The sequence below is a fragment of the Atheta coriaria genome, unplaced genomic scaffold (genome assembly GCF_025399875.1).
Source record: "Atheta coriaria isolate IRGN ID8LTWV9N9 unplaced genomic scaffold, Caltech_Dcor_3.1 hic_scaffold_4_pilon, whole genome shotgun sequence".
Classification (NCBI taxonomy): Eukaryota; Metazoa; Arthropoda; class Insecta; order Coleoptera; family Staphylinidae; genus Dalotia; species Dalotia coriaria.
The window spans coordinates 2633706-2656914 of NW_027045446.1; the positions used below are offsets into that span (position 1 = coordinate 2633706).

General features: G+C 36.1%; 3 protein-coding genes across 3 annotated transcripts in view; 2 read left to right on the forward strand and 1 right to left on the reverse strand.

The window, feature by feature from the left end:
* Positions 1-107: 107 nt before the first annotated feature.
* On the reverse strand, positions 108-1201 carry snRNP-U1-C (small ribonucleoprotein particle U1 subunit C). Its single transcript, XM_065301208.1, has 3 exons — positions 854-1201; positions 475-796; positions 108-414 (listed from the first exon to the last, which is right to left on the reverse strand). Exons 2-3 carry the CDS (start codon positions 770-772, stop codon positions 245-247), a joined length of 468 nt encoding a protein of 155 aa, XP_065157280.1. The 5' UTR covers positions 773-796; positions 854-1201; the 3' UTR covers positions 108-244.
* A 168-nt stretch (positions 1202-1369) lies between these two features.
* Positions 1370-3354, forward strand: Rab39 (RAS oncogene family member Rab39). The gene is made up of 2 exons (XM_065301207.1): positions 1370-1710; positions 2131-3354. Exons 1-2 carry the CDS (start codon positions 1603-1605, stop codon positions 2677-2679), a joined length of 657 nt encoding a protein of 218 aa, XP_065157279.1. The 5' UTR covers positions 1370-1602; the 3' UTR covers positions 2680-3354.
* A 466-nt stretch (positions 3355-3820) lies between these two features.
* gukh (NHS actin remodeling regulator GUK-holder) overlaps positions 3821-23209 on the forward strand; it is a 37461-nt gene continuing 18072 nt past the window's right edge. The window contains 1 exon segment of the mRNA XM_065301206.1: positions 3821-4421. Within this exon segment, the coding sequence (XP_065157278.1) occupies positions 4133-4421 (289 nt within the window). The 5' untranslated portion in view covers positions 3821-4132.

Sequence of the window (23209 nt, forward strand, 5' to 3'; positions counted from 1 at the left end):
CTTGTTTGTTTTGTTATTAATATTATCTTGTGTTTGTAAAACATTAACTTGAAGAGCAAAATAATAAAAATAATGCGTTAAATCTAATATGAAAATGATTCATGCAATTATTTCTGTAAAAATTTTACATTTATCCATTTATCTTTCTTATTTTTATCAAATTCTGATAAAAGTTGTCAGTATACTTACTTTAGAACACTTGTAAAATTATTACTAACTTAAAATTATGTTTTTCAATAAATATTTATGGTTTTGTCATTTGCACAGGTGGTTGTGTTGGAGGTCTAACAGTCATGGGTCCCATGCCCACAGGCATCATTCCCATCATGGGCGGACGCATGCCCATCATCTGAGGCATCATTGGTCCATGTGGGCCCATCATCATGGGTGGCATTGGTCCTCCTGGTGGCATACCTAAACAAAACAATGGTTTTAATCATAATTTAATACTAAATCAGATAATAAAAAACTTACCTGGTGGCATCATTCCTGGTGTACCAGGCACTGGTGGTCTCTGTCCCATGGCTATTGCTGTTGGAGGTGGAATAGCCACCCCTTTACCAGGAATTGCAAATGGATTGTTTGCGATCTTGCCAGCTTTGAAAGCAGCTGTGGTGGCATCAATCAAATGCTGTGCTTCCTCCTCCATCCACTTTTGATAGTAAAATTTGACATTGTCTTTGTGTTTACGGCCGGTACAATGGGTTTTTCGCACGCTGGGTGAATCGTGAGTTAAATATGTATCGCAGTAATCACAATAATATTTTGGCATTTTAGGTTAGAATGTATATAAATTCTGAAAATGTGAGAAAAGTTAAGCTGGAATATCAAATTTTAAAGTAGATTTACTTACTATTTAATAAAGGTGATTAAATATGCTTGGTACAACTTATTAATTGTTGATTTTAGGATAATTCATAAATATTCGAAGAGAAAACGTTTACAAACGATCCTCGGAGCAAAATTTGTGTTGTTTTGGTTGCCTAACAAGAGGCGACAAACATCTTGTGAGGAAACAGGAAACTATATATTGTTAATGTCAAATTCTTTTACAATTTATCCACTTTTAAATGATTAATAATTATGTTTTATACGTTTTGTGTATATAATCCTAGTAGAAAACATGTTTCTTTCTACTTAAAATTTCACTTACTACTTCTAGATTACTTTTTATGCAATTATACACGAATTATTTATACATTTCGTGCATGACAAGTTAAATTTACAACCCAATCCAATGTCACCAATTTTAACTGCATTAATTTATGTTTATACAATGATTAATGTATCATGAATCTAATTAATCGCACAATGAACGCAATTCAATATATTAATATCATTCCTTAACTTGGTGTTGATTTAGAATGTACAATTTATAATACTCACATCAAAATCAATTATTTTGCACATTCTGTTACTAGCAACCGAAATAGACTTTGTTCTAATTTAATACTAATAGCAACGAGTGCAATTTTGAACACAGTGTATGTGGTTTAGTCATCTGTTGACGTCAGTCAGGTTAGTTTAGTTGCCATTCTCATTCTGTACCACAAACAAAGATGTTGTTATGAAATGCTCCAGCCCCGAACATAACGCGTAATTATGGTGGAGCCAATCTTCGACTATCAATTTCGGTTGATCCTCATCGGCGACAGCACCGTTGGCAAGAGTTCACTGCTGAAATACTTCACAGACGGCAAATTTGCTGAGGTGAGTGTTGCATCAACTAAAAATGCGCATCATATTGTCAAATCAACATTTGTTTAAGTTTTTGTTGATTTACTTAGGAACTAAACGTGCTAGGAACATAATTCTTTCACTAGACGAATCTACGTTAAATTCTCTATTAATTTCAGTAAAGAAATTAAAGAATGCATTGACGTAATAAGTTTATTTTGTTGAAGAAGTCAGCATATGTCAAACTTGTTTAAAACAGTGATTTTTTGTTTATAACAACTTGTAGACAGTATAAAATTTAAAAATAAAGTTATTTACAGTTAAATAATGAACTACACTCAACATTTCTTTAGAATTTGCTTGATTTCTACCTTAGATTCAATAAATATAAAGATTTTTAGTTTTATTTCATATACTCTTTGAGTAATTCATTATATTAACTGAATATTTCAGATTTCTGACCCAACAGTGGGTGTAGACTTCTTTGCAAGACTCATAGAAGTAAAAGACGGGACAAGAATCAAGCTGCAATTATGGGACACAGCCGGACAGGAACGTTTTCGTTCCATAACGAAATCCTACTACAGAAATTCAGTCGGTGCACTATTAGTATACGACATCTGCAAACGGGAAACATTCGAGCATGTCCCGCAGTGGATGTCGGAAGCAAGAAGGCACATTGAACCTCACCGACCTGTGTTTGCCCTCGTCGGCTGCAAAGTCGACAAAGTGGCGAACAACAGCCAGCGGGAAGTGAGCAAAGAAGAGGCCAAAGAGTTCGCCAACCAGCATGGACTCATCTACTTTGAAACATCAGCGAAAACCGGCGTTAACGTTGAAGACGCCTTCATACAAGTGACACAGGAAGTTTATAATCGTATTCAAACCGGTGAATATAAAGTCGAAGACGGTTGGGATGGCATTAAGACTGGCTTTGCGCGTCCGAACGGTATGGACTTCAATTTGGTGGAAGCCGAAGCTGCCAGATCCTCGTGCTGTTGATTATTCATGTTAGAATATTAGGCGATAAGTTTAAGAGTATGAAATTTAACGATAGTGCACAAGACGAGAGCACAGGAGAAACTATATAACTGCAAAACAATTATTGGATTTTTAGACGTTTTATATTCAACAATGACTTAAATTTCTATGTAGGATTTGTAATTTTATCTAAGACGGGGTTTAAGTGATGAAATCTAACTTCAGAGACAAGGTGACAGTGATTAGTCAATTATTTTGAAGCAAATTCAAAATTTTCATGCAGTTTTACATGAATTAATAACTAATTCAATAGATTCTACAGAATAAACTAGTTTAGTTTGCAAGAAATTGATTAATAACTGTTTTTGACAGTTTTAGATCCCTATACTTCACTTATTCCCCCCTTATAGGATGATAGATAGTAATTTTTTGGTTTACTTTAAGTTTACTGATCTTAAACCTTACTCTTGATGCTGGTTGTCTTAGAAAGTAGTTTTCTTTTAAAAGTATTGATGAGGGAACAGCTCAAAGACAAAATAGAAGTTTTTATTTGTTTTGGTTGCTAATTTATCATTATTATTCTGATGATATATGTGGTCTTAGACTTTTCTTTAAACTGTTATTAAGTTTCTAGTCTTTTGTGAAAAGTTTTTAATAATCTTGGAAAATATATAATAAAAACAAATTACATATAAACTTTTCTCGTGTCTACTATCAATTTACTTAAAAAATGGGGCAAATGTATCAAAATAGTTGAGATAAACTGTTTTTAATCATATTTTACTTCAAAATACTGAAATTTTTGAAAATTTTCATCATTTTCATGCATTTTTTTGACATAACCCTACAGTTTTCATCAATTAGTAATTTTTTCCCAGATATTCTGCAAAATAAACATGATAACAAGTATAGTTATATAGAAATTGATTAATATCTGTTCAAAACTGGTTTACAACTTTGTAATCCGTGTTTTGAGATAATTTTGAAACATAAAACTATAATTCTATAGTTGTTAACTTAATAGTTCGGTACCAGATGGCGCTGCCAGTACGAATAGAGAATTTTCAACTATAGAATATTTGAACCTGCGAGTGGAACGGTTGAAGTTCGAGCTCCTCTTCTTGTAGCATTGCGTGTGGACGCATTCGCCGGCGTTTAGTTCGTTCTCCTTTCATTCGCACGCCGGTCGCAGTTCGGCTCGGTTGCTGCCGCATCAACACGCGCGCTCAGTGCGCGATAACGCGTCTTATCACCCACTCGTTCAACCCGATCGTAAATACAAAATACAAAACTATGTGAAACAATTTCCACTTGAATCGCAAGTTAAAAATACCACAATTACTACTCAAAATGTGCATTCACAACTTAAAACAAAGTTAATTCAATTGTTTTACCTGCCAAATTTGGGATTAAGTGAAGTTATACGTGATGTGATTATTTTTTTGGAAAAGTTTCGAAGATATTACTCGCCGAAATGCCGTTTGTGCAGCGTGTAGTGGAGCCGAAACACCTTAGTCGGACAAGTTTAGCGGATTCGGATGGTAAACCGCTCGTGGACGATTATGAATTGGAGGCGGTCGCCAACAACACGCTGTGTAATGCTCTCCGGCAATTGGCGTCGTTGGTGCTGGCCGCCGACGACATCTTCAGCGAGCTGCGTCGCGACCTGAAGCAAATCACCGAACGCGGGGATAAACTCAAGTTGCGTATCGGCGCGCTGGACACCAAAGTGGCCAGCTTCGATCCGAAAAAAGTCTCAGTTCGTAAGTACGCTTAAATTCCAACTTAAAATACCCGTGTGGATTGAATGAGAAAATGTTGCCGGCATGAGAGATGTTACAAAGCAATTTTATGCATAGCGAATGGGCGGACGCGTATTTACGACCTTGCGCGCTTTTGTTTGTTGCGTTTTTTTCGCGGCGAGCGGCAAAAAACAAAAAAGAATCAAACAACTACTAGTTATTTATCGATTATTCAAAATTTTCGCATCCAGCACCTTAAAAAGTAAAATATTTATTTAAAATCACCTTGCATCCTGTATTTGATATCGAATACAAATAGAAATTTTACTTAAATATTTAAACGTGAAAGATAAACATTGAAAACGAAGATATTTGTGATATTTTCGTGAATTGCACTCGTGAAGGTCACAAACCGCGTTCGTTCATCTAGAATGCATGATATGTTTCACTTTAACGCCGAGTTAATAACATTGCGTCCTTGTTAGATTTCTACAGGTTTTGTTGTGTGAAAATTGACGTAATTGAGTTTTATACTGCCGCGCAGTTAAACAGCTAATAAGGAAGCAATTTACATTTTAATTTTTGAAGTTTTTACTTGCGCTCTGATTTTTCATTTGAAACTCATCATATTGTTAGAGTATCTTTAAAAATTCGTGATGTACGCGTTTCTCTATTCGTGTATAATGATGTGCAAGCGTGCGTGAACCGGAAAGTAACGTAACCGTCGCTTGTCCGTCATCGGCTTAACATTTGGCCGCCATTATTATACGAGGGGTAAAAACGACCAGTATTTACCTGCCGAACATCATTGCATGAATTTGCTCGAAGGGATGTAGCGAAATAACTTGAAATTAAAAAGTTGCCAGCTGATCGGAAGTTGACTTCACACGCAGAGGAAACTGTTAATTTATTTTACTTCGTCCTATTCTTAGTCTTGCAATGTCATAAAACTGGATCTCACATGAAAGGGAAGCCTTGAAAGTGCGGCGAATTGAGTTCACGCCGTGATCAATAACTAATTACAACATGATATTGAACTTAACTTAGAAGAATTTAATTCTCCTAAAAGTGTGACTTTTCTGCTTATTGAACTTCCTGTTAAGTATTTCATTCATTGCTTTCATTTATTAAGCGTGGTTTAGCTCTCTGTTCATATTTTCCAAGAAGTTGATGCCCTTTTGTACGCATCGGGTGGCGTTTCCTCTTCTGTGTGTATTTTTCGCCGCCCTGTGAGTGTGCGAGCAAGTTTCGAGTTTCGTTCCGATGGGATTTTCGTTCACCTTGGGAATGTTGATGGTGTGTGAAGATTCCTCTCGCTCGTGAAGCCGGTTGGGGTCGTATCACGGTCTCTATACCTCTATACCACGTTTTACCTTGGTGTGTTTCTCTTCTCTGTAGTGTACCTTGAACGACATGGTGGTTTTATAGAAAAGGATGGATTTGTTGAGCGTGTAACGTGCGGCGTGACTGGTGGGCCGAGGTATATGGTTAGAAAATACTCGTTCTGACCATTGGGGGCTTCACTGGACCATCGGCGGATGGCTTTGTGTGCGTTGATGTGTCTTCGCGCTTCTTTGCTCATCAATTTATTTCTCTACCTCAGTCTTGGATTGAGAGAGAGTGGAAAAGGTTGCAATTTGTGCTAATATTACTAAAATCGTTTTATAATTGCAATGCGGAGGAAAATATTTCGAATTTTTTTGTTTTTATGATGAATTTATATTTTGCTTTGGTATAAACATACATAACCTAATTTAAGAACTATTCTCAACGTATTTTCAATAGATTATTGTGTCGAAAGAGGTTTTCGAGGGTTTTAAAAAGTGAATTCCTAGAAATACTTCTATATCTTTTCCATGCTCAGAAATAAAGTAAATTAATACATAGAAACCAAACATAACCTCAAAATCAACAAAAATCATTAAGTAATTACCATATTTTTATTTTTGAGGTTAAATTTATGAAGAAATGAAAATTATGTGAGTTTTTAAAAATAAATTTTAATCTTTCCATAAAGTATTTATACTTTACATACATAACCTAATTTAAGAACTACACCCAACGTATTTTCGTGTACAGCGAGAGGGTTTTAAGAAAATGTAAATCTCCTGGGCATAATTTACCCGACTCTCCAAACCCTTGCAGCTTACCACAATTTCACCGGAATCGTAAATTGTAAACACGTCTTGAGGACGGTATTAAAATGTGATTACACTGCGTGCGTTTAATTGCGAGCTAAATTTAAACTAACATCTACTTTACTCCTCCCGTGAATATGTTTACCACACTTCCTACGCGAAGAGAAAGTTTTTACGGTCATTCAAATAAACAAAAACGCAAGTTTTACGTATTTTTTACACACGTTAACAGCGGCGTTTAACAACGAGATGATTGATGCGAGCGTGCGTGCGTGACGCTTCTAATTATTTCATTACGGCACAATTGAATTTCACTTCGTTTTACAAAAATTACTAGGTCACACCACATAATATACAGACGAGTATAATTGATTGGTTGTGAGATCGTAAAACTATTGTCGGTTTAGTAATAAAATAAAAACAGATAGTGTAACTGTGACCTAAATGATAGGGGATGATAAGCAATGTAAGTTTTCTTCGTGTTCAGGGATCTTCTGGATGTTGTTTGTCGAGAGTCAAACATTAAACTTCCGCTGGAGTGCAACCCTCATCAGGGCGTTATTAATATCTTGTGTTATCAAGTGGGTTTTATTACTTTTAAGACGTCGACGGCGGCGGCGTTTCGTTTAAGTGCTCAGCGGTCGTAAAAATTGATAAAAATTGTTATTTCTTCTTAAAATAGACAAGATACTATTTTTGAGGCATCAAACATCACAAATATTGAATATTCCTCGCTTTTTTTATGGTCATAAATTGATTTAAGTCGGATTTTTAAAAGGGTTACCGACCATATGGCAGGACGTAGAAATAACGTAATCAGAAGCTTTTTCCTTATACAACACTATACTTATATGCACTGGTACTCAGTTAGTTCTTCAGTTCTTCGTATATTACTGTACCGCGGTAAACGTAAACGAGTTTGTTTGCATTCACCAAATATGGATTGTCGGTGTATCGAGGCAGACACAAAGTTCTCTTGCCGGTCGAAGGTGCGGTTTTTATTTAAATTGCGGCGGGTCTTTTATTATCAAAAGCGATACATGGTTAAATGGTTATAATTTTACGGACATATTTTTTTGCGCCGTGGGACACGGCTGTTTCTCGTAAAGTAGATATTTATTTACGACGCCAACAGCCGACATTCGGTCGTATTGTGCAAGAGCGCAACAATGTGTTACGTTTTATAACTGCGATGTAATTATTATGTGGTAATTACAGGAGTAAATCAGTTTTTCTAGATTTATTAGTGCGTTTATTAACAAGTATTATGGTGTACGATGTGTTTTATTATTTGGGAAGAATATTAGGTAGACAGGAATTAATCATAACCTCAAAAATTAAAGTAAAATTCCCTAAAATGTTACCAAATGAATTTTTGAGGTTAAATTTATAAAGAAAAGGAAGTTAAGCATGTGAATTTCAGGGAATTAATTTTTATCTTTGTTAGGTTTTGAAATAAATTAAATTTTTACACAGAAACAAATCATAACCTCAAAAATAAAAATAAAAGTCCCTAAATTGTTACCATTTTTATTTTTGAGGCTAAATTTACACAGAAAACCACTTTATTATGTCAAGTTTAGAAAAAAACTAAATTTTTACACAGGAACACATCATAACTTCAAAAAAATAAAATTTTCTTTTAGTGAAAACAAAAAATAACCCTAAAATCCCTAAAATTGAGGTTAATTTTTTACAAAGAAAAGAAAGTTGTGTGAATTTCCGGGAATACATTTTTATCTCTGCCAGCTTGAGAAATAAAGTAATTTGTGTGGCAGTATGCAATTACAGTCGTATGAAATTCCATGAAAATCATAAACGGTCACTTGAGCGTATCATTATATTTTTTGTCGCTTTACGACGGGTCCACTTGAGAAATTATTGCTGTGGCCCGGTAAGCTGTTAAGCGCCCGCCGGGCAAACAAATTGTAGGCGTTAAATTTTAATATTATTGCATGCGTAACAATGCGATAAACATTCGTGTGATTATACCGGCGCTTTCGGTGCATAACAAATCTTGAAGGGTTCACGGATAAGCCGCACCCCCGCAGCAACCGCACGAGGATTAAATCCTATTTTATTTTATAATTCCACATTAGGTCAAAACACCCACCCTTGGTATTAAAAGGGTTGGAAGTGTCCTTTTGTAAATGATGAGTTATTATTCTTTAAAATTTCATTTCTTGATTTTTTGTAAAAAATGAGTTAAAACAGTTAACTTGTTGATATTTTTTGTTTTCTTAAGAAAAGATAAACTCAAGTTGATAATTAATGTGGAAAACAATAAAGATTAACCAAACTGAAATAAATTCAATCACTAATGGCTACTAATGGCTGAAAAGACAATTAATAACGCGCTTAATCTGTTTTCGATGTTTCGATGCGTTTTGTTTATCTCCTCGTCGAAATAAATTATCAAACTACGGCTGCTTCTCACGAGCTTCCGAAGTTGGTATGACTTTGAAAGCATTCGCGCCAAATAAGGAAGCTACTACATTTCTAAGTTCAATGGTAGAGCTTGTGAAATGCGCTTGAGAGTCCAACTCGGAGAAAACCAGCTGAAAAAGTCCAGTTCGTACGCGTAGTTATGCCGAGAATGACTTGAGCTTTGAGGTTTGGCTCAAGCACGCCTGCAAGGCGAAGACGAAGACCTGCAGACACTTAGGTGGATTCCCACCGAGTCAAGAGCCCTCATTTCCGAGCAAGAGCATGGTACTTGTGAGTGCCCGCACGACTTTCGGCCGGTACAGAACGGGATGGAGCCATCAAGGAATGCTCAATTCTTCACGGCCACTTCACGAATCTCCAATTTCCAGAATGTGGCTTAAAGTTTTTAAAAATCAGCATTTTCTTACATTTAAAAAAATATTTTTCGATTTTTTTTTTGTATTTCCAACACAAAAAACGTAAAATCAGTAAATTCGATCTTTCAGGTCGTGAATTTATTTCTGTTTTGCCTTGGAGCACAAGTAAAAGTGTTCCTGAAAGGGCCAGAAAGCGGCAGTAGGTCAAAAAACGAAAACAGGAATGCGAGTCGTGAGAAATAGCAAAAGGTCCGAAAAGAGGCTCGGAATGAATTTCACATGAACGATACAGCTTGAAATCACACCAAGTTACAATGTCTTCAAAGAGCATCAAAAGCCGGAAAATGTCTCTCTGCTCACAAGCCAGTCAGTCCTAATTCACAGCGACACAAACATTAATATTTATTGTATAAAGTACATAAACTGTAGCCACTCAGAGCATCAGAGATCAAACATCAAACATGAATGAAACGATGAAAGAAAAAACACATGGAAATCTTTTGATATCAAAATCGTTATCTCAATATGACACTGTTGACTTTTTCGATTATTCACATTGCAGTTGATATCTACTCGAAACTGTGTCGTCTTATCACTATACTCGTAATTCTACATCAATTAACTTGGAATCTATTGTGATGATGCAAGTTTAATATCATTTCCTGTTTTATTATAGTGTTATTATGATGTGAGTGAAAAGAATTAAATTAAATTGCTGTTAAATTTACCGAAATCGATAATTTCGACATTTTACACTTGGATTTCTAAAGGGCAGGTGCGCCCCTTTGACATCCACGCCCCTCTTGGATCTCGATTCATGACATTCATGACATACATTTGAACATTCAATAATAATGTAACAAGAGATAAATTTGGGCCACATTGTCGAATCATTAACTTCTCTTCAGCTGTTAGTAGGTACACATCAACTTGATTTTAGGGAGTTAAACGGTGTGTATCGTTTGAAATTTAGGAATGCAGCTGCCGATTAAGAAAACCCCAAGTTAAAGAAATCTAGATTATAATTTAAAAGATAATTTAAAAACAAATACACCTGTTTTTTTATTTTTTATTTTTTGAAGATTTAATATTATTTTCTATTTCCACGGTTTCGTATTTAAATTTTTGTATTTTAAATTTTCGGAATTTGCTCGCATATTATTGGGAAATGCAATGTTATATGCTCTGCCCCGTGACTAAAGCCCATGACTAAAGTATTTTAATCACTGCCTTGGCCGTCAGTGTGTATAGTATCACTTTTTGTCTCAAAATCGAGAAAATAAAATACTGGCGCTTTAAAGGTGGAAGTAGAAAAATATAATTATTCAACCATAACCTCATCTTTTTATTCATCCTATTATGATTTTACGAGTGCGAATACAAAAGTAGAAAGTTTCTGAAGCATCTTGAGGAGTTCGACTTCGAGTGCGAGTTCGAGTTGTTAAGGGTTCTCCTTACCATCGAGACCTATATTTATATTCCTGTGCGTGCGTGTTCAAGTCCAAGTTGGGATTCTTCGAAAGTTCCATTTTGAAGTCAAAAGGGCAAAAACTTTTCAAAGTTTGGTATAATTTTCAATTGACTCGTATCAATTCCATGCTTAAAATATTCCCAAATCTAATACAAATCTTATCCATCATAAAAATATCTTATTTTAATTTTTATTGATAAACTTACGATGAAATATTTATGTTTTTCAAGTACTCGTACATAGTAGTAAAATTTAATGCCTCGCATGTGCATTTGTTGTGTTTGCACATCTGTCACATGATCCGGACCCCTGCATAATGCACAACACCACCAGTCATGTGTTGCCATAAGAGATAAAATAAAGTTGTTAAAAATAAGGGTGGAAAATAACAACAGTGTTATTATATTTTGGTCAGGTGTACTTAGAAATAGGTACGTACCTAACTTGATAGCACAACGATAAGATATTTTTAGATTTTCATCTTGTGAGAACTTCAACATGTGTTACTAATTATAACAATTGATTACTTAATAGAATCTGACAGTTCCGTTGTTTTTTTATATGTAAAGCAGTAAAACATCTGTGGTTGCATTTCCTCATTCATTCCTGTTGTGTATTCATACGTTCATCAATGAAAAAGTGCATTTATGAATAATACATGCTTCATAATAGAAGCAAAGAGAGAAAAAACGGGCGCACATGTCGTTTAACAGGACTAAACTATGAATGAATCAAAGTATTAATGGTTGCGTGAATACATTCATTCATTGAAGAGGTTAGGTATGATTTCCTAACCTTACTTAAACTTAAATTTTGTTTTGATTGTTTTAATTTTTGCTTGTGGTGTTAACGAGTAGTTTTTGTTATCCAGCGCGATTTAATTAATTTCGGAGCGTCTTGAAGCAAGTGTGTTCATTAAATGAATTCGCCCGAAGACCCCCAAGTTATTATTAGTCGCGCAATGCATCATGGTTTCCGGGTGCGCGCGGTTTGCTGTTTTTTGCTCGGTTTGCTGTGAAATTAATTGCAAAATGTGTTTTCCTACCAAGTGAATATCCACACCAACACATTACAACATTTCCTCAATAGATTTTAATTAATATTTTACGCAACACTCTGTATTGTAAGTGTGAAAAGTGTGGGTGATATTGGAGCGTTTATAAATCATTCGCAAGTTGACGAATGCGTAGTTTGATTGCGATAAATTGCATGTGCAAACTTTTGAAATCTACGGCAATCAAACAATTTTTTTCTTCGTGGATTTTGATAAATGTTTGAGTTTCACAGTTTGCGCGCGTTTTATGAGCGATATTTTATTAAATTAACTGTTATTTCCGTTCGTAAATGTCGTTTGTAGTTTATCTCGTCGTATGCGATGAGTGATACACACATAAATTTGTTTATTAGCTTCAAATGAGTGCAAAATCAAATAATAAAGTTTTGCGACTCATAAATTAGTTTTATCAGTGTTTACAGTTCATAGGCAACCCAAAGTACAATATAAAACACGTAGACTACCCATATTACACAACCTGCAAGTGTAATAATATTAAAATACATTATTTCGTTCTCTGGAGAGTTAAAAGTGATAACTTATATTGCTAGACATGAATAAGCCATGATTTTAATAAAATATTAAACGAAACGCAATCTAGGGTGTTAGATATTCATGAAACTCTTGGAAACACCCGCAAACGTAGAAAAACATAAAACTTGAAATGGCGAATGTTCCCACATCGGAATCTTCGCGCGATTTTTACTCTGCACACTTCGCATGGTGAAGAATTTTCAGGGCGGAACGAGTAGCAAAATAATGCTATATGTTTGGAGGATCGGAACTCGACTGACATTCAAGCAGCGAGCGTTCGTGTTTTTCGTGTTGCAGCGCTGTTTATTTTTATCCCCTTTATGGATAAACCGAGATTGGAGATGTTCCACCTACCGCACGTGCTGTACATTTCTCTATCCTATCATCTTCATCCCTCTTTAATGTCTAGTAAGTGAGTCTGAACCAGAATAACTGCCTCAAAGTGAGTGTAGACTCAAAAGCTGGAAGTTGTCGCGTTTTCACATCGAATACAATCAGGTTTTCTTTTTTTCACTTTGTAAACACTATGAAAATATGTAAAAACTTAAAATTTCCAAAAATTATTTCAAGTCACGTTGTGTAACTTTCAGAAATTTGCTGGTTTGGAGAACGGCTACGTGCTTGGACCTTAATCACGCGCCCCGCGTGTTTCTTATAGTCCTGATAGTCCTGCCTAACACAATCTGGTGTCTTACTTAGAGTTCCTTAGGCGCATTAACTTGCAGTCATGACTATCCTAATCCCAATGTTGGTTCGCCATTGCTAAACTCTCCACGTGTCATTTGCAGCCGAATGGGTTATTATATAACGCCGGAATTTATTGCCTCGGAAATCCTTTTGTCGTTTTGTGTACGAAGCGTGGGTATGTCGGTTCGATTGGTTGCAGGATTCGTGCGGCGCGTCTCCCTCAGCGAAAGTTTCCTACGCGCGGGAATATCCTGAGTGATATCTTGGGCATATATTTGTGATAGCGATGGAAAATCGATGCTATTCGAATTATCTACGTACGCATTGTGTTGTGAGATGCATGCGATCTGACAAAATTGATGTCATGGCTTTTTTTATTCACTTTTTGATGAAAAAAAATATCAAAAAATCATTTTTTGAAGAAAAAATTGTAATTTTTACAACAGATGATTAATTTTAGCATAAGTTCGATGATTTTTTGTGTTTGATTTTTCACTTATGTTGGTATAATGCGTATAAAAAACATGGTCTATATTTGGGGCGAGAACGGCAGCCGTTTTTTCGAGGGCAGCTGTTAAAAATCTAAATAAAGCGACGCATGAACGAACCCCTAATCTATTCATCGCCACACCACCATCATCATGAGCAAACACTTCTGCTATAACTACTAAAACAAGCTGATTATTTAAAAAATTAATCATCTTTGCGTAAATTCAGCAAAAAAAAAAGATTTTCTTCTAAAAATTCATAAAATCTACTAAAAACCATGTATTCTAAGCCTTTTATTGCTTTTTTTCACTTCACTTTGGTTGATGTAATGCAGACGCAGCTTTTCAGCTTTTTTTTCCATCCTCCCCTCAGGCTGTAGGCGTCCGGACGCGTCGGAGCGACAAACTGTCTTTTTAATACTTAACGCACACACTTCCCACTTTCCAGAGGGCATCAAACGCATACCGGAAGCGGAATTTTCTATTGCGTGCTGTACTTTATTGTCACTTGAGGTTTTAATCTCAAAAGTGTAATCAGTTTAAAAGCTTACTCAACCCGCGCTGAAATAACAAACATAACCTAACGTAACCTAAACGCAAACATCATTTGTTTATTCTTTACATACCGATGAACTCATTCACATGATATTCTGTATCTTTATCTTCTCATATGCTATGTGCAAAGCAGTTCATTGATATATCCGCTTATCACGAAATTCACTCATAACTCTTTCGAGGTGTCTGCGTTCGGTTTGTAATTGATTCGTCGGCGCCGAGTTGGTGAGCAACTTTCACTTCGTTTATAAAAGCTGCCCACGAATTCCACAAGTCTTCTATTCATTCATTTCCTCATAAATTAATTGAATACTGACATAATACAATTCAATTAAATTATGTACACATTGTTGATAAGATTGCTCACATTTTTTTGAGTTGTGATGATCCTAGAACTGTTTCATTTAATATGTATCAGTAACATGTGAATGTCATTAGGTCCGGCTTCTGGTGTTTAATTTTATTTATTTACATATTATCTTTACCTGTGCGCACGTTTTATTCAAATGACGAGCGTAACAGTTGTGGTATTTGAATTCAAAGAGCATGAATCGAATTGCGGCGATTTGCGGTGAACACGTGCGTTTAACAATCAATTTTTTATCGCCCTGTATATATTTGGTCTATGAAATAATACATGACGTAACCAGTACGTGCGGACAAGCGCCGGAACACAGGATGTGCATTACGCACCCTTTCGCATCCGGTTTTTGTTGGTTTCGCCATCGCGCGTGTTGAAAGTAGGTATTGTTCGTATTCCAGACTATACTTTACGTCCCTTCGATGTATTCTAAGCCCCTCTTAAGTGCTGCAAAAAAAAATATCAAGCTAAATCGATTTTTTGATGATAAAATTCTTAAAAAAATAAATCTAACCTCTAAAGTAGGGTTATGTATTATGTAATTTGACAATGATGAGTGATGATTTGACAGAAACTTAATTTAGACATTTTTGCCTTTTCGGAAGATGTTGGAATGTGCAGATGTCAAGCTTTCCCTCACATATCCCGGATTCTAGCCTAGGAGATAAAATAAAACCGTTTGACCCTCATTTCGAAGGGTGATAAAACTATGCATTTCTGCGTTTGGGGTTAGACATTAAACGGAATCGTTCCGCCATTTCCGGTTATGACCGGAAGTTGTAGAACAACATTCCGTTTGGAGGCTATGTCATCATAACCTAACATATCAAATTGAATTAGTTTTAGATGATTTCTTCACTTATTACACGAGTTATGATTAAATTTAGCTTAAAATAAATTGATTCTTAACTTGACGGGACCCAAAAATTTGATCCACCCCTTACATGTGCGCACACGCTCAACAAACTTGTAATTTTAATCAAAATTTCGCCGAAAAAACGCGTTGACTTTGCCTGAAACACGTTTTCTGCATATATATATCTATATACTGCTGTCGTTCTGGGGTTACTTGGGGTTGTAAGCTTAGAGGGTGAAGTTTGCAAACATGCTCGATGGCGATAAGAAGCCAAACATTGCTTGCTTCCATCCCGCGCGCGCCAAAAACGCAGACGTAATTAAAGTAACGACTCAAAAACTCCACTTATAAGAATAGACGATGGCGGACGCGGACGCAGGACAGGCGAATTACACCCGGCGACAAGATCTTAAATTACTTGTACTAATCCGCCCTTGAGTCTTCGAAGCTTACAGCGCCGGAAACTTAACCAGAAGAATACGGAATTACCGATATTCGTGTTTTTCTTGCGATTTCCTCGCTTGTGCGTAACTGAAAACTATCCGCGCGCTTGTCCTTTGCACCCTCTTTGTGAAATGCGAGAAATTTAAGTAATAGAAGTAATGGAAGTAATGAAAGTTGAAAGGAGTCCTAGGGACACTTTCTACGAAACTACTTTTCTGAATCACCATCTCATTTACGAGTTTATAGTAGAGAGAAGAGTTCTTAGCAGAAAATGCAAGAAAATTTGTGTTTTTTTTTTTTTTGTTAAACTTGATGAAAACATATTTTGTGAATTTAAGGGAAGCTTGGTGATGTCAGGTTTTCATAATACAAAGTTTTCTCATTCCAAGGATGTTACCTGTCTAGGTTATGTCGTGTTTTTGATACTTTCAGGAATTCTGAATATTTTAGGCTCAAAAATAATTTATCCAAGCCAAAAAGCGTTTTCCACGCTGGTAACGATTGAATAAAATCAGTTATTGGTCAAAATAACCCTCAATCCAAACGTGTAAACCTAAGGGGTGTTTTAAAAGGGTTCTTTTCATGTCGCCATTACATCCCACTGTTTTTTATTGCAGCGCAAATACTCGTATAAAGTGAAACCGTCCGGCAGTATATTCAGATGAGTTTCTAACAATGTTCGAATTGTGGCCCGTATCGAAGGGGGTTGATGGCAAGGTGCACAAGGCACGAGCCACGCAGGGGTCCATTTACACTGATTACAAAAGCGTTTTATTATTACTCGACTTTTTTTTCTGTTTGCGCTCCTTTCATGTTGTTCTTTCAGCAGACGTTGTAATCGCCATTGCCGAACTGGTTATGCAAATTCAGCGGACCAAAGAGACTGGATAAATGATCAAAAGCGCATAAAATGACCGACAATAACGAGCGCACGAGACGATAATTGGTAATTTAAATGATTGGATAAATTGCCAATGAAATGACCTAAATATTTTTGTGTCGTTGACGTTTTCATTCAGAAAAATCGCGAATATAACCTAAAAATGACTTTTTAACGACAATTAGTTTATATAACCTCAAAAAATTACCAAAATTGACATTTTAAACCTCACTTAGTACACATAACCAACAAAAATTGCTAAATTTGACTTTTTAACCTTACTTTGCTTACATAACCTAAAAAAATGGTTAAAATTCACATTTTTAAGTTTCCTTATTTAGCATAACCTACAAAAATTACTAAAATTGACATTTTTAACCTCAATTACTTTAAATAACCTACAAAAACGACAAAAATTGACTTTTTCTTTAATCTTACTTAGTTTAAACTCGATTAACGTGAATGATAGTAATCATAATCATCATCGCGTGTTACAAAATTATAGCTTATATAATTTCCTCCTGTATACTTCGAACTTTTTATGATTTGGATCTTAATAAGACTGTTTCCTGCCCGAATGAGACTCAGAGGACATTAGATATTGTCGTAGATTAGTCCCTCAATTGCAAGTGTCCTTTAACGTAATTTACGCCGTTTGAAAGTAGCACGTTTAACGAACGCGAACGACATTAATGCTCTTCTACCATAGTGTCCTTCGAAGTTGGAAACAGAATGCGATTGGTTGCGCCACTGCAGCGCATCCGCATCTTGTCCTTTTTTCAATCGACGCTATGCGTGGTGCATGCCCCTCGGGAATATTTATTGCTTGCAGAGCGCGTACGAGGCCGAAATCTGCACGAGCTGAATTTCCAATTCGAATCGCCCCGAGAATTTATTGAGACCCTTGTGTGACGACGAACTAAAGTAATAAAAATAAATGTTTAAACGCTTGAGACGTACTCTTAAAACGTAACTTTAAAAATACTCAACTTAACTTGTTGTTGTTTTGAATATTTTGTATATATCAAGATTGGAGAAAGACGTTTTGATGATGAATGGAGCGTGTCCTGCATGTGAAGTGCATGCACACACAACACCAAATGAGGATATGTTGTTGCTGTGCATCTGTTCCTCTTCATGTGACTTTTCTTTACGTGCGCAGTCATCTGAGCGTGTGCTGGACGAGCTTTTTCCGCGCGCACGGAATGTGTCAAAACGTCAGCGCGGCCGAGGATATCAGATTTATGAACGCATTAGTTGGATGCTGGCATGCGGCGGTAGTTTTTATGTTTTGTCAACGTTCTCGTTATCCTACGATGAAAATGTTGCAAGCATACGCGACAAATATAACAAGTTTTGCGCAAAACATAAAACTTGCAAGATGAGATGTAAATTTTCGTCTGCGGATCAAAAAAATGATGGATTCATTAATTAGTAAGCGAAAAGTTAACAAGATATGTTAATATTTTAATAGGGAATTAAAGTTTTTTCCATGGCTGCTTTAAAAAAGATTTATATGAGTATAAGCAGCGAATTAATCATTCTTTAGCATTAAATTTTTATTTATGCGCTGGTTTTGGATAAATTTGGCATTCATCATCTGGATTTTGTTTCTTTTTGTTGTTTTTGAGTGAATTCTGTAAGTGAATTGTGATTTTCTATGATTTGCATTTAGTGGCATGTTGTTTTTATCTGTCTGCGAGTTGAATGAATCAGTTTGCATTGGAAATAGTGAAGAAAGCAGGAAACGCATTAGCATAACGTGTAACGAGTTGTAACATCCAAATGACATTCAAAAATAAGCAAAGAAAGTATTCCCAACGTGATTTATGATCATAAACTACCAAAAAGCAATAAAACTAATATTTACACGTGTAATACATAAATTGATGTTATGCAACCCAAACTACATTTTTATATTTTCCGTAAGATGTCACTAGTATATTATGTAAAATATGTTAAAATAGGTTAAAATCCATTGAATAAATGTAATGAAAATTTATGTTATCCGACTATTCTTAAACTTGACTTACGCATTGATTGTACTAGCGTTGTAATCGAAAATAAACCGTTTATTACCATCATAAAGCTCGCAGCAGTCGCGTCGTCATTGTGCGCGGCAATGCGTTTGAATTAATAATATAAAATCAGTGCGGGGCGCGCTGAGTCTTGATTTCATTTCCAGGCGGTGATTAGTGACGGGCACTAATTGTAATTTATCTCCAACCGGCAACATCTCGAGACATTGAAGAAGCTCACAGCTCGCGTAACGTTAAATCTCATGCGCATTTTCTTCAATGGCACTTAATTATTTATTATCGCGTTCGGGCATCATAAAAACACAATGCGACAGTTGAAACATCAAATTAATTTCATTCCGGCGCACACGAGAAATATTCATAACCGCCGCGCACATGAAGTAATTTTAGCAACTGGTTATTTTCGGCATGAAATTCGTCTGCGAGCGTTATTAATGTCAATAAACCGAGTTGTACTCGCGTACGTCTTTCATCGTAACAGCCAAATGAAAGTACAAGTACTCGTAGTGAGCTGTGAGCAATGAGCCGGAACGCAAACGTCTGCGAAATTGTCTACATTTCTTGTTTTTATAGCATTAATAGCGCAGCACAAGATGACTCACATCATAAGTGTTAATCTAATCGCATTAATATCACTTGATGTACTGGTAATTGAAAGCTGCTACCACAAGGTCTGTGTTGATCTGGGGCGACAATAGAAATACAATTGACTGGAATTGCGTATTGTGGTAGTGGTATTGTTGTGGCTCTTGTTCTTGTCTTGTCCGATGTGCAACCACTGTGAATTTAGTGCTACCGTTGCGTTCGTGCACGCCCGAGTGCAGAGCTTAATCAATTTAATGTGGTAACCTTAATTTACGTGCATTAAAATGAACTAAATCACAATTAGTGCTTTTATTCATTAATAAACGTTGTTTTTCTTCTTTTAATGTAAAGTAATAATGTGTAAAAGTATTCTAACCTATTTTGTGTTGATATTTAAGGTTATTTCTTCAAATATAGTAGCGCCACCTGGCGGAGACGATTGGAATTAAAGTTAATTAAAGTTAATTCAATATACATATTTATTTAAGGAAATTTATGTCAGATTAGCTTCGATTTAATTAATTAATTTGTTTTTTCGTCATATTTCTCCCTGAGCGGCACTAAAAAGCAAAATTTTCAATGTTCAGATGTTTCGACCATAAAACAGCTTTATGTCCCTGCGTTTCTCCTTCTTTGCCATGCGTACGTACGATTGCCATTAGGTTGACTTGATTCCTCGATTATAAAATGCGTTTTATAGCTTTAATTAAAAGACCTGTGCGCCGGGAGTTGAATTCCTTTCGGTTTGTTGCTCCACACGCAGCAGTAGCGCACACTGTGAGCTTTTCAGTTTTCTTCATTTTCTGTGCGCTGTTCACATCGCTTCCTTCAGCTGCTACACAAGTATAATAAGCAATTCTTCGTAATAGTTTCGAGCAATTGTTGGAATAAAAATACCCGTAGCACATTAGAAACAACTGTTGCAACAAATAAATCCAATCAGGTTTTTATCAATCGGAGCGAAAATAAAATAAAACCGGACGGAATAAGGTCGAAGGAATAAAGCGCCGGGGAATAACAAAAAGGTCCGCAGCTAAATGATGCTCAATGCTCTAAACAAAAAAGCAAGGCGCGCTGGAATTCGAAACAAATGAAAAGCGAAAAATTGAAGGGAAACGCGCCACCATCACCACCGGGGTACAGGAAATTGAAGACTGCTGCCGAGAAATGAAAAAATACGGGAAATAAAATAAAGAAGTAAGGAAGCGGCGGGGCGCAACCTTAATTTAATGAATTCCCCAACGCTTTTAACTTGGCACTCTTTTTGTATTGTTTGGTAAATAGCTTGATAATTAAGTAGCATTAGGACATTCGTTGAAAGAAAATTATTTTACGAAAAATATATATTCTTAACCTAAAAATATATTAACCTAATTTCTTGGTTAGAAAAATTAACCTAACCTAACATAACCTAGTTAAGGTTATGTTATAAAATACTTATAATTCAAATTTTTTTGCGGTAAAATACATTACAAGCTCATTTAAAGCACATTAATATTGCTAATCGCTCCCACTTGTCTCCTAGTCCTTGAAACTCTCGGTGCGTGGTCACAAAGCCGACAAAACCATGCAAAGTACTTTATCCCTCACCAGGATTTATTATATCCTTGCAATTCCACCGGTACCTGAGCCACCTGAATGTGCTTGAAAATTTACTAGCGGAAAATATTAGACGCGCAAAAATATTACACTTTTAAACGATTTTACGATGCTGTTAACCAACGTTCAGCACACGTAAAACACATTAAGCGGGTTTATTTCTTGCACTGCTCATCCATAACATGACTCCGCAGTCCACAACATGCATTATTTTATGTTTTCCAAAACTCTTAACATCATTTAAGCGTTTAAATCTCCACTTTCAGCGGTTTTAAACACAAATTAGTTTATATACCTAACTAAACTAGTGTTAAACTGTTAGATTTAAATAAATTATTTATAACCATAATTAATATCATGTCGATTAATTTATTCCTAGTCGATAAATTAGGTTAGGTACGCGCAGCGTTTCGGAATTAAAGCGCGCTCGTAAATTTCACGCCACGATTAGTCGCGTATACGCTGCACGTTTTTCGCAAACAGATAATTGGAATATTTATGCATTATGTGTTGCGCTAACTGGATATGGGGATGTCATTATTCACAGATGCTGCTTGTTTCCACCATACTCGACATGCAAATCTCTGCGCAACTATTCGCGTTCGGAATGTTTGCAACCAACATGCCTACTTGCACAACTCGTGTAAATATTGATACCGTACATAGATAGGCGACCAGTTTGAATAGTCAGCATGTTTTTATTGTGTTCTGTTTAATTATGACTACAATTATGCATTTATTTGAGTTTTGGAACGCAATTATTGTTTTATCAAGTGTGAGGTTATGTATAACAACACTAACGTCACTTCCACATGTCGCCATGGCGCGAAATTTAAAAATTACAATAAAAAGTGTAAATTTTCTCTTTTTGTGTTTTTGGTTGACTATTAATTTAATTCTATTCGGTGTTAAACTGTCCTCCACTAGTATTTGCTAATACTTGAGATAGTTACTTGTAAAGTTTCGATTCGCTTCGATTTCGATTCATGGAATATTCATCAGAGCTCCGACGCCTCGCCGGATTAGTGAATCGTTTCCAATAGGATCACTTCCAAAGTACATTCAACAATGCTTCTGGTGTTGCATACGTCTTCCCGGCTTCTGCAAAGTTTGTCGAGTTGCATATCTTTGACCCTTGTCAACTTGACATTACAATATCATCTAGGTTAGGTGTAGATTTACCGAGAAATGTCTTTAATGAACTCTGAAGCCAGCTGAAATTTATTTTAATGCGTTATTCATGACATCATACTCGTTGTTCTGTGCAACATGCACATCATGAACATGAACTTCACGAGTTCACATACGGACATGACAGACCGATTTAGAATCGCTTCCTTGTCTGCATGCTTAATTTATGGTGTTTTAATTTTTTGTTTTTCGGTTCGGTATGGTTGCTGGTTGTGAGTGGAATGACAATTGTTATGCCCATGAGGGTCAAAGACCGTCCGAGCACGTTGCACACATTCAACTCCTACGTTTTTGCATTTTTCTACCGTTCGCTCTGCTTTCCACATTTGTTTGATGCACCCAAGCGACCTGAATACAACGACGACAAACATCACAGAATGCAGCGTGTGCTGCGTGGTCTCTTTCTTTAAATTTTTGCATTCCTGTTTGTCATTCATCCAAGCGTCAACACAATGATGATCATCAGCATTGTTCTCCACCCAAAAGGTCAGCGGACTAAAACTACAGACTAGTTTTATTTTAATCAACGTATTAAATATACAAACAAACAAAAGTGGAACTAGTTGATGTACTGTTTGAAAAGTTTGCAATTTCGTGGTTGGATGGAAATCCGCATGAAAAACGATGTAAATCCGGCAGCGGACTCAACAAATGTGGGTGAAATGTCTCGCATTCATCTCATTCGCACGGTGTGATGTGTTAAATTATAGCACGACGTGGAAATTGTTCGCAATTTTGTTACAAGCGCGACGTGGGACAGAATTAAACGTCGAGAGATAAATATAAACATCATTTCGTCCGAAATTTATTTTTGCCTATTCTAAAGCTGGAATAGTTTTCTTTCTTGATGAATATCCGTGACATGGTGAACATGTTTGTATTTCCTGAGTTGCCAGGCATTAAATCCACGACATCGTTTTCCGTCTCTGCGATTTCGCATCTCAACTCTCTGAGTTGAAATTATGTTACCAGTTGAGTAAGCAGTTGCTATGAACGCATCAACTCTCGGTAGGAAGCAGTTACGTTTCGACAAAGTGTGCGAAACGAGCTAAACGGTAAATGGCAAAGTAGCATCCGTAGCATTCGCAGAATCGGCCACCGTTTCGAATTTCATCAACGCCTT